The sequence below is a fragment of the Cnephaeus nilssonii genome (assembly GCF_951640355.1).
Source record: "Cnephaeus nilssonii genome assembly, chromosome: 14".
In the NCBI taxonomy this organism is placed as follows: Eukaryota; Metazoa; Chordata; class Mammalia; order Chiroptera; family Vespertilionidae; genus Cnephaeus; species Cnephaeus nilssonii.
The window spans coordinates 38,507,844-38,522,902 of record NC_137085.1 but is presented as its reverse complement, the minus strand read 5'-3'; the positions used below and the strand labels follow the sequence as shown (position 1 = coordinate 38,522,902).

Sequence of the window (15,059 nt, the reverse complement as noted above, 5' to 3'; positions counted from 1 at the left end):
TAATTTGTTATGTAGCAATACAACAGATAGAAAATACGGGGGCAACAGTAATTCAGTTCACAGATCTAAGGAGGAAAGTGTTTGTGACATGACCAAGTATCAAGGTTGCAGGTCTCTCACTAGGGGTAAGGTTAGAGAGGTAGTGGATCACAGTTACTCATTAGCAACCATTATCTAACTATCATTAAAATCATTATATATTGAAAATCAATAATTTTGCCTGGCTAAAGAGAGTTATTTTAGGTGAATGTGAAACTCTAGGAAAATTGGCCTCACAAAGCAATCTCTTTGCTCTATAAAGCCCACAGCCATGTGATGATTGATGTGTCAAAAGGCACCAGCTTAATTAAAAGCCCCATAACCAAACAGGGTGATGTAATCCAAGGCGAGCTTCTGGCAGCTGCAGCACAGGGACGCTGCCAGCCCAGGGAAACGGTACAGCCGCAGGAGAAGCTGGGAGGGGAATAGCCTCCTGGGGACCCAAAGTGCCCTAACACAGCTTTTCTTTTATAATAGATGACTGAAGGTTCTGGCATCCATAGTTGAGAGTTTAAGGTATCTTCATTTTAGTTACTTTTAACTTCAGCCCGTAAAATGTTTATTTTGTTTTTTCATCTCCAAACTTCATCTTGGATGCTCACTCCTTCCCTTACTCCCTGCACTCACTCTAATGAGTGTGCTAAGTCCTTAAACATGCATGGGTTTGGATAATATGTAGTATTGTGTGCGTGTGTGATGTGTGTGTGTGTAGAATGAGCAGTTACATAAGTGGCACTACGCTATAAATATTGAGTTCTTACTTTTTCCACTTTGCCCTATGATTTAAGTGTTGCTCTATGAATGCATAGTTTGTTGCTCCCAAGAGCTGCGTAATATGCCATAATGTGTATCCACATCTCACCCATCCTTTCCCCTAGTGCTGGGCACTCAGCCTGCCTCCAATTCCCACTACTACAGTGACATAAAGGGAGCAGAACAATGTGGCAGTTTACGTTGTACGACCAGGCCCTTCATTCTCCTGTAATTACCTCTCTTGTCTGTCTTCCTTTTGTTGAGTAGAGAACAATATCCACCAGAACTCATTCATAGATCACAAGAACGTGCAATGTTTCACTCTTTTTGTTTTTGTTCTTTTGTTAATCCTCACCCTCATTGATTTTTATTTTTTTAAAAAGTTAAAAAAGATATTTTTATTGATTTCAGAGAGAAAGGGAAAGAGAGAGAGAGAGAGACAGAAACATCAATGATGAGAGAGAATCATTGATTGGCTGCCTCCTACACGACCCCTACTGGGAATTGAGCCCACAACTCAGGCATGTGCCCTGACCAGGAATTGAACCGTGACCTCCTGGTTCATAGGTGGGTTCTCAACCACTGAGCTATGCCAGCTGGGCTCGATGTGAGAGAAACACATTGATTGGTTGCCTCCTGCATGAGCCCCGACCAGGGCCCGAGCCAGGGAGGAGCCTGCAACCGAGGTACGTGCCCTTGACCAGAAGTGAACCCGGGACCCTTTGGTCCGAAAGCCGATGCTCTATCCACTGAGCCAAACCGGTCAGAGCTGTAGAGCCACTTCTGATTTGGTTATTCTAGTTTTCTGCAAAGCAGCTGTACAGATTGATTTATTAGTTTAAAAAACACACCACAGTGGTAATTCCCAGCTCTGGTTTTGCCTTAAGGTTCTAAAATAAAAAAATTTTTAAAAAGCTACTTAATGCATTTTAATTTAAAATAAATATATGACATGAAAAGGCAAGGGACAGAAAAAGGAACTGACAAAATCAAGTAACCATGTAACATAGAGACATTTCCAACGCGAGACGTGGCTCACCCAGAGGATAAACACACATTTTGGAAGCTTCTATCACTGAGGTATAGAAGGCAAAAGTAAAAAGAATAAAATTTAGGTAACAACAAAGCCAAAATTTATACTCTCCTCAATACCAAGTGCCAAGCTGGAGTGACATCCGGATAAGGCTGCCCCACAGTGAAGCTAGAAGAAGATTCTCACCTTCTCAAAGAAAGAAAGCCATAACTTGTGGAATCAATTTTTATTTCTCAGTTATACAGAGAGTCTCTCTCTATATATATATAGTATTGTTACATATCTTTATATTATTAATCCATACTATTTAAGGATAATTTATTTAATTATTTATCTAAACAAAGTCTAATAGATATTTTACTCTGAGCAATCCAATACATGGTAGAAAACCTTTTAAATATATAAAATATTAATTTGTGCACACATAAATGTGTTTAAGGGAGCAAACTACTGAGGCATTGTGATTTAGATGAGCATTGCAAACACAGTACTGTAAATGAACACTTAAAATGGATCTTAATAACACAAAGGCTTGGGGTAGTGACTTCCTCACACATCTTGGAGTATGTCTTAAAAGATAACCCCATAAATCACTGTATGGCTTCAATAGGGACTTCAGAGTTTTCTTCTATACCCAGCTATTGCCCTCACTCCTTGACAGTATCTTCTGGGGAGAATTTTTGTTTTCTCTTAATCAAGGAGCTAAGCAAAGAGCAGTTGCCACTTCGGGAAGTAAATATTTTTGCCCCTTGGTTCCCTTAACTACAAATCTGCAGAACAGTGCAAAACAGTTCCCAGAAGTCAGGACCAAAGCAAGAATGCTCAGAATGCAAGATCTAGATAGCTAATGATGTGAACGTTTACATCTGCATACCTATCTGCTTTAGGGATTAATCGTTCAGGATTCTTCTAGGGTTCTATTTATTTGGATTGAATTTACATGGTGGCTTTTCTCTAGCACATGCAATGAAATTAGTTTGTCTTTCTAAGATAATAAAGTAGCAAATGCTTAACTATCAGAATGGTTATACAGCCCATAGAACAGCCCAAGTAAAATCACTGATTGGAAAAGATGCTTGTAATTTCCGTGTAGGAAGGTTAAACTTCAAACAGAATGCCACCTGAGTAGTCTTCCATGAGAAGGCTGGACCAGTTCAAAGAAAATGTGAATGGTGAGATTGTTGCCATGTCTGGCTGAATATAACAAAAGCCCTCTATCAATAGCTCTAAGTCTGCAGGCTTCACCATTAAGCTGAATACCAGATTCTTCATTACTTCCTGTGGCTAGGGGGACCATGTAATTCATCTTCCAAAATGGGACATAACTGAGCAAAAGGAAGCATCGTTAATAATTACGCCAGGGCAACCATGATAAGTGGGCGGACAGACTGGAATATTGGGTCACTGTACTTATGTCAACACTAAGTTCTGGGAGAGGCATACTTTGGGCTTCCAAAGGTGGCGCTGGGCTGTGAGAGAAGGCATGCTTTAGGGTTTTTCTATAAGACAAGTCGATGTGATGAGGGAGAAGACCCCAAAGAGCACAGTTCAATAAGATATTCAGCTGAGAGAAACCAAGAGGGGAACACCTAAGTATGGCTTATGGAGGTATGAGAACATATCTGGGAGACCAACATGAAGCAAATGAGATCAGTGAAATTCAGTCACCTGTGCAAAGTCCACTTCACAGCATTTCAAAGCTTACGATACCCAGGGCTCAGAGTGTCACGGACAGCTCTCCTGGATGTAGTTACCACCTTAAGATTATGGTGGAACCCCGTTCTCCAGTTCGTGTTTATTTTTGCTAGCTCATTAGTAATAGGTGATGCTGGAGACTAAGAATAGTTCCCAGAGTGAGATCAGGACCTCGGCAACACCTGCAAATAGCCCAAAACCTTCTCAGCAGGCTTCACTGAGGGGCATGTAAACACAACTTTTTTCTAGCTGGCCATGTGTTTTTCTGCCAAACTTTATTTTTTAAGAATAAGTTCATTTGAAGTCTTCCTTGTGCATTCTGTTAGAGAAACGAATATCTACATACAAATGGGGGAGCAGGGCAAAGGATGTATGTGCTGGAGCAGGGCTCAGTGAACTTTTCTGTAAAGATTTTAAGTGTTTGGGGCTTTGTAGGCTCCAGGGTCCATTGCAACTACTCAACTCTGCTGTTACAGTATGAAAGTAGCCGCACAGAGTTCATAAATAGATCTGTGTGGTCGTGTTTCAGTAAAACGTTATTCATGAACACTGAAAGTTGAATACTTTTCAAGTGTCATAAAAATAGTAAGAAAATGTTTTCAACCGAGAAGTGTGAAAACCATTCTTAACCAGAAGGCCGTGGCTACATTGGGCTGTAGTTTGTCATCTTCTGCTAGAGGCCCATAGATTCAAAATCAGACTGGTATTTTAAAGGACATATGAAAATTATAAAGGGATAGTTTGCAAATGATAGTACATACTCGTATTTAACTTTTAAACCTGTGATCAGATTAGAGTGTTTCAAAGCAGATTACCTTTTATAAGGTCTGAGAGAGATTCAGATAACTGAATGGTACCAAATAATGAATTTCTAAGTGGGCCAGCTTACCCTTGGCCCACTTAAAGTAGAGCATCTTGAATTAAGTTTATGACCTGAAGCACAGACAGCCACCAAAAATGTGGACAACGATCCTTGAGTTTCTCCATGCAGAAGTCTTCAACATTTACTGGAGAAATGCTTTTTTAAAAAACAAATTCGCAGGAAACATGATGCCCAATTTGATCACTAAAATAAAATCGATGTGAACTAGAAAGCCTGGCTTTCCCATTGAGAAGTTAGAGACAATTCATCCATGTGGACAAGAACCGAGAACCAAGCGAGGGTGGTTTCACTCATTTCTGGTTTCTGGCTGTGTTAAACAAGTTTAGGACTTTAAAAGTGGAGTTACGTGGGGACAACATTTCCAGGGAGAGTTGAGCCCAGTGTATTTTAAACCTAAAATGATCACCACGGAGCTAATCTATGGAAGCGAATCCACTTATAATTAACAGTGAATTGAAGTTATCTTATTGGTCAATACCAGTCTAAGAGATGAAATACCACTGCACCACGGGTTAACAAAATATGAAAATGGAAGGTCCTACTTTCTTGCTAAGGTTCAACTAAAATTTTTGAGGCACATAATTGGCAAAATAGGAAAATACACACAATTTCATAAAACATGTTAAGAGTAAACAAATTCCCTTACTGTTTTTCCCCTTAGAAATTTAGAATGGCACCAGGTAGTGCAAAGGGGGGAAAAGTACCATCAGCCCTGTCTCTTCCGGGTAGATATGTCTCAACAGAACCACGAAGCAGAAAAGCATCCTCTTCATCCTGCCACGGCCAACTAGGGCTTCTCTTTTAACTTCAGGTCAAGGCTTGAAAAAAAAGGAAGAAAAAAATGAGAAACGGAGTGAGAAACATTCAGCAATGATTGAGGGTGGCATGTGTTTGCTTCTTTTTTCTCAAAGGACTTACTGAAAACACACCATGCAAGTTTTTTACACTGAAAAATTTGGTAAAACAAAGGATGGAACCTGTTTATTTTTACAAAACTGTGTCTGGAAGCATTTTACACCTTTTGAAGTGATCGAAGGAGGAAAAAGACTCGTGTTCAGCCTTATTCCTTAAATTGATTACTATGAAGAATGTTACTGCATTTTGGAAATAAGGGATCTACCGATTTTTAGTAAATGACTGTTCCTTGTGGGGCAAATACATGATCTGCCTGAAATAAGTAATATGTGATAAATGATAAATAGTCAGAAAGTATAAACAATGAAACAGCAATGGCAAATAAAAAACAAGCAAACACCCAACCCCAACATTTTCCAGTGCCAAAGGATTTGCCTGAAAAGGGTTAGCCTACTTTAATGAGATGGATTCTTATAACCTAAGAGAAGCTTGTTTTTAAGAATGTCTAGTGGGTTCCCAAATATCTAGAGAATAAGTCTAAAATGTCCTCGGGCTACTGTGTCTCTCTTTTGCCTCTGAGTGAACATGATGAGGAAAATAAGACATTTTTTTGGGGGGGAGACCAGCAGCCTGACTCTCTGCCTAGTTAATCAGCATCCCTAATGCACATTCCTGTTAGCCTATAGTCTAGTCACTGCGCCTTCCTTAATTATTTGGTCTTGCAAGACCTGTTTCCCTAAATACTCCCATTTTACAGAGATTACAAACCATGAACCATACACAACCCTCCGGGGTTGTCAGCGCTAGCACCAGGCCAGGCCTTCAGGTGTGGTCTCACAGCCCCCATGCCAACATTTGGGACTTCTTTCAAAGCCCGTGAAAGGTCCGGAAGTCTGATCCTTATTTGGGGGACAAAGAAACCAAAGGGTATAAAGGGAAAGCTTCCTCCATATTGATTTGCTCAGGGTTTGGAAACAGGTTCCCCTGAGTCACGGTACCAGTACATCTGAAAATAAATGGGTTTTTCCTATATCTGAGTACTCTTGGGTATTTTTCAATCGCCTGGTAAATTCTGTAACAAACATATCATGACTTTCTGGTACCTACAGAGAAGAGAGCTACACTCAGTGAACACTCAGAGGAGGAATTTCAGCCATGAAAAAAGAAAAAAATTCATTCCCTGAAAAGGGCCATTGGGAAATATCTGCAGATTTCACTGAGACCCGCCCTCCTGAGGCAGAAGTGCCAGGGTTACTCTGCCTGTGGAATTTGCAGCCGCTGAGCAGTGCGCATTGTGGCAGCTTTGCAAATAAAGCCATTGGTGATCCACACTGCCTGCTCATCCAGCCTAAGGTAGTGAAGTGTCTTTCCTTTGAAACACCCTCAGCAATTCCACCCCTTATTAGTTCTAGGGCCTTGGCCAAGTTACCTACCTTCTCTAAGTTTCCATTTCTGAATCTGTGAAATAGAACAATCATCTCTCACAGCTTTATTAAGTCTAAAGTGTTTTCAACTGTGCCCAGTGAACACACAGTAAATGTCTATTAGTAGTACTAGTATAGATTAGTAGTAGTAGTAGTAGTAGTAGTAGTAGTAGTAGTAGTAGCTTGGTGTCTTTGAAATGGGAAAATCATGTTTGCTTAATTACTCTACTTATAATAATTTTGTCTCCTTGGGGAGTTTTCGGACCCAGACATGTTAACTGCCAGGATAGGTCAGATCACCATGGATATTAATCTCTTCTTTATGCCCTCAAGGATCTGACTTGTTTTCTTATCTGCAGGGTTTACCATGGAGCTCTCCTGTTATCCACTATGACCCCTAGATCTTTTTCTAGTATGCTTTTACAAAACAAGTCCTTCTTGGTCTTATTTTCTATTCTAAATTCTACTTCCCAGCTGCAGTTATTACCAGAAGTCTGCAGTAAGTTTGATTTGATGACTCAGATTTTATTCTTTTCTACATGGTGATGATTCAGTTTCTCTCACAGACAAAGAGAATATTAAACCAACATTTGGGGCACACTGTCTGAAAAGTGTGAATGTGGGTCAGAATGTTTGAAGTCATCTTGGAAAGTTTAAAGTGCACAGTCACTTTGTTTTACTCTCTAGACCCCTGATAAAATCTTAAACAAACAAACAAACAAACAATAAAAAACAACCCACTTATGCTATGATTCACATTTTTAAACACCTTATTTTTCATACTGAGGTGTAAACCTTTTAGGGTTTAATTTATCCCTTCAGCTTTGGGTAAATAAACAACAACAACAACAACAACAAAAAACACATTGAAACACATTTCCCCAGTTTATGAGACAGTCAAAAGTGAACGATTTTTAAGTAAATACAGGAAACCACACTGAAGATTTTTTGAGACAACAGTTATCTTGTAGAGCTAATCAAGCTACCAACAATGCTACTAACTTAAGTCTCCCTGAATAGAAGCACATCCCCTGGATCATATACGATTTTTTAAATGTAAAAATATAAAACGGCATGTTGCAAGTTTTAGGACACATCTGAATAAATAAAATCCAAACCTAAAAGTGAGGGAGGCAAGCACCTAGGGCTACTTTGAGAAATGGTATGCTTTTTAGAAAACAAAACAAAATGTAACAACAAAACCCCCCACGTACTTTTAATCAGAATTGAAATATGAAAGGAATATTCCTCACGTTTGGCAAATGGGCTTAGTTTTCTATAACTTTCCAGTGAGACTAGCAACCTTCTGACAACTTTCCTATAGGCCATTTTATTTCTAACGCGTTAAATGAGGCTCCTTACAACGTGTCTAACAATAGTGTTTAATAATAGATAAAAACTCTGTGTTCAGGTAGGAAGCGGGGGAAGCCTGACTGAGCTCCTTGGAAGAGGCTTTGCCCATTTTGCAGTGTACCCATTCAGTACTAGAAGGTGTAAAATGCTTCCACGCAGGAACCAGAAGGAAAACGAAGCCCCTTATTCTAACACTGAAGAAAGCCAGAAATCCAGGGCTGGAAATCAGTAGGGAGAATTCTTAGCCACTCTTGCCCCTCATCCCGGATCTCAGTCTGCACCAGGACCACGTGCCTCCTAAGGGCTTGGCAAGAGGGGGCTGAAGAACGGGGAAGCACGGAGAACTGTTCTGAGAAGCAGGAAGTAACATTAGTAATTTGCAGCATCCCTTCCTCTCCCATGTCCAGCCCTGGAAGAAACCCAGACAAGAAGCAGTGCTTTGCTCTCTCCCCAAACCAAAAGGGACTATAAACAAATGAGGAACAAAACGGACCAGGCAGACAAAGGAGTGGGTATGCCCGCAGATGTAGCAGCCATAGGCCAGTGAGTGACATTCTGTCCACACAGCTCATTAACTCTGGGTGCAGGACTCTGCTCTAGGGGGCGCTGTTTTGCAGAGAAAAGTCAGATTTGCAAAAAAAAAAATTCTGGTGGGCCAAGGGACAGATATTTTTGCTTTGCAGAATTTCTGTGTGGCAATTAGCTTGAAGCAGTTGTCTTCATCTCAAAGGTGTGGGATAAGTGTAAACTTCAAAAAAATAGTTGCGTGATTTCAAAGGTCCCTTGACAGCCTTTGTTCTTGGTTGCTTTTCAGCCGGGACCTTTTCTGTGGATTTTTGTGTGCATAAACTTCCTTAAACTGTAAGGTCACCATGGCAACTGCAGAAATATTGCGCCGTGATCCTATAACTTCCCTTGTGACCTCGAGGGAAAGGAGGCCCAAAGAAAACAAAACGTGACAATAGCGAACACATTTAAATCTGATGTTTGCCCCTCCTTCTGGATTGGGGGGAAGGGCAATGTTAAATTCTCCACCACTCAAACCAGGTTAGGAGCCCCTAACCTGGGGGGGGGGGGGGGGGGGGGGGCAGGTTCCCTCTGAGAGCATGTTGGTGGCCACAGTTCATTCCCTGAAGCTGACTAGGCCAATAATGAACTGTTTTCTTAGGCGCCTAATTTTGTCCTCGCTAGTCTTTGGTTAGGTCGGAGGTTGCACACCCATTCCAGCATGAAGACCACTTCCCTTGGATTTAAAAACCATCGTCTCTGGAACTGCACTGCAGGTTCCAGTCCCAGCTCTGGGCCACTTTACGACTGTAAGACATTGGGCTGGTCAGACAAGCTCCCTAAGCTGCTCTCTCCTTACATATAAAATGCACCGCAGAGGCTTATTCTGAGGATAAAAATCAGCTAATGTGTGTGAAGATTTTTGCAGAGCCTGACATGTGGTAAGAACACACTACGGGCTTGATTTCTATCTCTCACAGGACGGGACTAGATGGACTAAATCCGTGGTCGGCAAACTGCGGCTCGCGAGCCACATGCGGCTCTTTGGCCCCTTGAGTGTGGCTCTTCCACAAAATACCACGGCCTGGGCGAGTCTATTTTGAAGAAGTGGTGTTAGAAGAAGTTTAAGTTTAAAAAATTTGGCTCTCAAAAGAAATTTCAATCGTTGTACTGTTGATATTTGGCTCTGTTGACTAATGAGTTTGCCGACCACGGATTTAGATCATTCCTCCAGCCCCATCCAGACTCAACTGCCTCTTGGAAATTTCAAAACAAACAAACAAAACAGTTCTCTCCCATGCACCAAAATATTAAGTTCAAATGGAAGTCCCAACTTTCACTAATTAAAATAGGTGATGTTAATTCAGAAAGCAGTCTTGAGTTCCTCTCACCCAAATGCTCTTACATTTAGCTCTAAATTCATTTTCTCCTAATGTGTGCATTGGAAAAATAGGATGTCACATCTAAATGTTGGCTGTCTATAAGGAATATAATGGTGACCGACGAGACGGTGTTAAGACGGCACAGTCCATTTTTAGTTTCTAATTTCAGGAGTGGAGAACATGAACGCTGAACATCTGAGCAAGGTTTACCCAGTCCTCAATATATCTGTTTCTTTCAGAGCCCACCCACACAATACTGCAAGTAACCACAGAGCTGTTACTGACGGTGAATTCTTACTCCTTCTCCATAGAAGACAGTTCTGGATCATTGTAAAGGCAGCTAGTTCTGAGTGCAAGGAAAAAACAGAAAGCAGTAAACATTTTCTCCACTGTTTCACTTTGCAAGCACAATAGACTTGGGTATTTTAAACTGCTTAATGTTGTCCCATTGCTAATATTGAACATATCTACACCTGCAATGATGCAATTAAGCTGCGATTCTTTTACTGTTAGTTTTGAAATATAGTAATTGCCCATCACTGAGAAACTTATAAAGAAGACTGAAAACTCCAAACACCTCCAAGTGGGCTCTTCTGTCCTTGTCATTTTCCCTCCTGATTTTTTTCAATCTAGTTTATTCTGGAAATATATTGCAAACTTTTATTTATAATCCAAATAGTATAATGTTTTATAAACAAAGAACAATCCCTCTCAAGCAGCTTAATTTCATTTACATATAACACTTAACTTTCTATTTTCACAAGAATGAGGATTTTCCAAGACACTGAAAGGAAAAATGCTAGTGTCAGCTTTTCTTGTCCTTGTTTCAGAAAAATAATAGGACACTTGCAACCACACAGCTGAGCTGTGTTCAGGCAAGACAAGTGAATCCCAACAATAACCAGAACTGAATATGTCCCGAAAGAAGAATGTAACCCTACGGAATCATGAAATAAATGTCGTGTTATGGTGTGTGAATGTGTTTATGCTTTTTTGGTGTAATATTGGCTGCTTTTGATATTTCATATTGGTGTGATTCCTCTGTTAAGCAAATTTTAGATTTGCTTTCTATTAATTTCCGATGCGAATTTTTACTTTTTCTCCTCTGTTAACTCTTTTATTGTTGGCAAATACTAGTTACAGGGATTCTGTGATCTTTTTTACATGTGAGAATTCCTTTTATAATGTGAATAATTTCATAAATTTATATATCCATTTGCAAGTAAGAGGCATGGTGATTGATGTGAAAGTCCGAAGGCTATCTCTCCCTGGGAAGGGAAGAGGGCTTCCCGCCCCTCTCTCCCCACCCTTCTCTCTGATGGTCTGGTATTTTCACGGAGGAGTAGTATAGTATATTTAGCAACTCTAGTGAACAAGGACAGTCAGGCAAGTGTTGACAGTGTGCTAGAAAAACCTAGCAAAGCTGGACTGGAATCAAGGAAGGGAAATCTTCCAAAGCTAGCTTTTCTGGTTTTTAACTTCTCATACTTCTTCCAAAGAAAACAGCTATTTGCCATCCAGTGGATATTGTCACTCTAAAGGCAGCAGGTGGATTTTGCACCATTTCAACCTAAGAACGGCTCCCTATATACAATGTAACTTTCAAAAGTATTTTCTTTTCTGTATAGATGTAAAGTTAAAAAAAATAATAATAAGGCAGGCTGAAGAAATCACCTTCTGAAAGGCAGTGAGAGGTGCTGGTGGCGGTGTGTGTATGTGGAGAGAGGATGAATGTTTGAAAACACAGGTGGGAGTAAAGCAAAACAATAGACAGTAGGTTTTGTTCCCTGGCAGGGCATATGTTTGCCTTTGGTTAGAGCCAGCCTGCAGCTTTCTAATAAAGGTCATGTAGAAAGTCAGGGTGCATTTGTCTGTTATTAGAAAGAACCTGGGATATCTGGCTTCTACAGTCTCACCACAGATCTGCAGTGACTGTGTTTTCTGAACCCCAAATCATCATGCACAGTCTGTCCAAGGATCTGGGGGTCACCTTAGAGACTGAAAGGTTGTTGAGAAGATGTAGTTGGTTTTCCAGAATGGTAGGATACAGAGGCATTTCAATTATCAGTGGGATCAACAGAGTAAAATTCTTTCTCCTTGAACATTTTCAAATGTGCAAATATATTTCAATTTCTCATAACATGTAATGTCACCATCAAAAGAAGGAGGGTCAATTGGAGGAGAATTCAGACAGGTGGCTTAGCCACTGATTCCAAAGTCAGAGCATAGACCTCCCCCCGCCAAGACAAATCTAATTATTTTTATGTGGCCAATTACTTTAAGGTGGTGATTCTCAAAGCAAGGTCCTGAGACCAGCATCAAGGGAACTGTTAGAAATACAGGCTCTCTGGCCTGCTAAATCGGAAGCTTTGCTGGGAGGCCCAGGATGCAGTGTTTCAGCAAGTGCTCCAGGTTATTCTGAGGCACAATAAAGTCTGAGAACCACTGCTTCACAGCAACAATCTTAATCTTATGCAGATTCATCATTCATGCAGCAAAAATTTACTGAGCCTCTATGTGCTGGGGATGAGCTTGGTGCTTCTTTTAGGAAGGAGATCAAGACATCTCAGCACGACCTGAGACCATTTAGAAACCTGGGGAGACAGGGGTGTGGGGACAGGAAAGAGAACAAAAGGAAGGGGTTGAGAGAGAAAAAAAAAAAGCTATACAACTAAACCAAATATGATGATTGTTTCTCAATGGTAGCTATGCAGGAAGAGTAAAAATATGGATGGGGAAAAAAGTCTACTGAAAGAGGCAAGATTATATGGTACTAGTGGAAAAACATGCCAATCTGACTTTCTAATGGGTTTGGCTGGAAAATTATTGATGTCAGTTCCCCCCATTCTTTGTCTTGGAAACAACTTTCTAATTTCATAAATATGTTATCCTTAAAAAAAAAAAAAGAATCTTAGCCTGACCGGTGTGGCTCAGTATTGACTGTTGACCTATGTATGAATCAAGAGGTCACGGTTCAATTCCTGGTCAGGGCGCACGCCCAGGTTGCGGGCTCAATCCCCAGTGGAGGGCATATAGGAGGCAGGGTGATCAATGATTCTATCTCAACATTGATGTTTCTATCTCTCTCTCTTCCTCTCTGAAATCAATAAAAACATGTTTAAAAAAAAAAAAGAAACTTAAAGAGAAACTCATTACTGTTTCTCTCTCTGGGGAATCTCATGTCACATTGCAATTTGAGTACCAATGAATGCTTTACATTACACCGACATTTGGTTCCTTGATTCCTAATATCTTCCTTCCACGACTTCTTGTTTTTAACAGTTGAGTTAGTGCCTAAGAAGAATTTGTTAGAGTAAAAATTTACATAATTTTGAGTATTGTTAGTCTAACTGGGTGTTAGTTATGTTAAAAGAAAACTAGAGGATAGAAATATTGTACCAGTAAACTACCCTAATGCTAAACTTTCTAAAGCAAAATACTTTCCTTGAATTTTTAACCCAAAAGATTCACACTAGAGGGAAATAATTCTACAGATTACGTGCAATAAAAATGGGCCATAGGAAAAAAATCTAAATGGATTGTTTTCATGAGGAATTGGCATTTACATCTCTGCAGGAAAACGCCACTAATTAAGATTTTATTTATACAGAATTTGTAGCTGTTTGCACATTGTCCAGATTTTCTGCATTTGCAATGTCTATTAAAATGGGAACTGGTCATAAAAATTAACAGTGTAAGCAACATTTGAAATAGAGAAACACAGCAAACATGCCAAATAGTACTTGTCTCCATTTAACATATAGTGTCAGAAAAATTACTTGTAATTTTGAAATAAAAAGGAAATTACTGGATATTCTTTCAAAGCAGCGCTGAGTGGACTGAAGGACTATTTTACAACTCGTAGGACCAGAGGTTAACTTTTAGGTTTTTGTTGAGCAGAGATGCAAATAATGTTTGTCCAGCATAAAAGATAACCCTAAGGTTGTTTATTGCCCTGCTGAACATTAATCAGTCTTGTACCTAAACCAACAATCTTATCCTAACATTCCTTCATAAATCGCCTATTGATCTCTAGCTTCAGAAATGCTCTTTGAACTATTTTTAACACCTTAAGTAATTAGTTAAATAAAATCTAATTAGTTCATTAAGTAATTAGTTAAATAAAATCACTGGCATGAATTCATTTTATATTTGTGTTAAAGTTGTGATTTTGACTTTTTGGAAATTATACTTTAACAATAGTGAGCAATGATTTTTTTTTTTCCTGTTTAGCCAAACAGCTCAAAAGCTGTTGATTAAGCAATATTTCCAAGTCACTAAATAAGGCAGTAGTTCTCAACCTTTCTAATGCCGAGATCCTTTAATACAGTTCCTCATGTTGTGGTGACCCCCAACCATAAAATTATTTTTGTTGCTACTTCATAACTGTAATTTTGCTACTGTTAATGAATCGTAATGTAAATATCTGTGTTTTCCGATGTTGAGAACCGCTAGCAGGGTCGCCTAAGACCATCGGAAAACACAGATATTTACATTACGATTCATTAACAGTAGCAAAATTACAGTTATGAAGTAGCAACAAAAATAATTTTATGGTTGGGGGTCACTACAACATGAGGAACTGTATTAAAGGGTCGCGGCATTAGAAAGGTTGAGAACCACTGAAATAAGGTGTTGAAAAATAATATTGGAAAGTCATTAAATTGGTTCTACAAAAATGATTTCCACTTGTAATCATTTCTCTCCATTAGTAAGGTTTTGTTGCCCCAATATAACATCCAGATGATCATTATAGTATATGGGTTATATATACACTAGAGGCCCAATGCATGAAATTCGTGCAAGAGTAGGCCTTCCTTCCCCCGGCTGCCGGCACCAGCTTCCCTCTGGCACCTGGGACTCAGGCTTCCTTCACAGCCCCAGCTTTGTCCGGAAGGTCGTCCAGTCTAATTAGCATATTACGCTTTTATTATAGTGTGTGTGTGTGTGTGTGTGTGTGTGTGTGTGTGTATGTGTGTACCTGTGATATGTTCTTTTGCTGTGGAGCATAAAATTGCATGTGCATTTTTTAAAAAATTAAACAACAGTAACAAGTAAATTCTTCACGATAACCCAAGATTCTAGGGGCAAATAGGCTGTAGGACAAATAACTGCAACTGCATCTATCACAGACA

The 15,059-nt window shown here is 39.8% G+C and overlaps 1 protein-coding gene across 4 annotated transcripts in view; it reads right to left on the bottom strand.

Moving 5' to 3' along the window:
- Positions 1-1,781: 1,781 nt before the first annotated feature.
- PRUNE2 (prune homolog 2 with BCH domain) overlaps positions 1,782-15,059 on the bottom strand; it is a 210,245-nt gene continuing 196,967 nt past the window's right edge. For 2 of the 4 annotated variants that reach the window (XM_079790483.1, XM_079790484.1), the window contains one exon: positions 1,782-5,221. In XM_079790483.1, the coding sequence (XP_079646609.1) occupies positions 5,191-5,221 (31 nt within the window). In that variant the 3' untranslated portion in view covers positions 1,782-5,190. The remainder of the gene's footprint in view (positions 5,222-15,059) is intronic. The other 2 variants (XM_079790485.1, XM_079790486.1) reach the window with 2 other exon arrangements.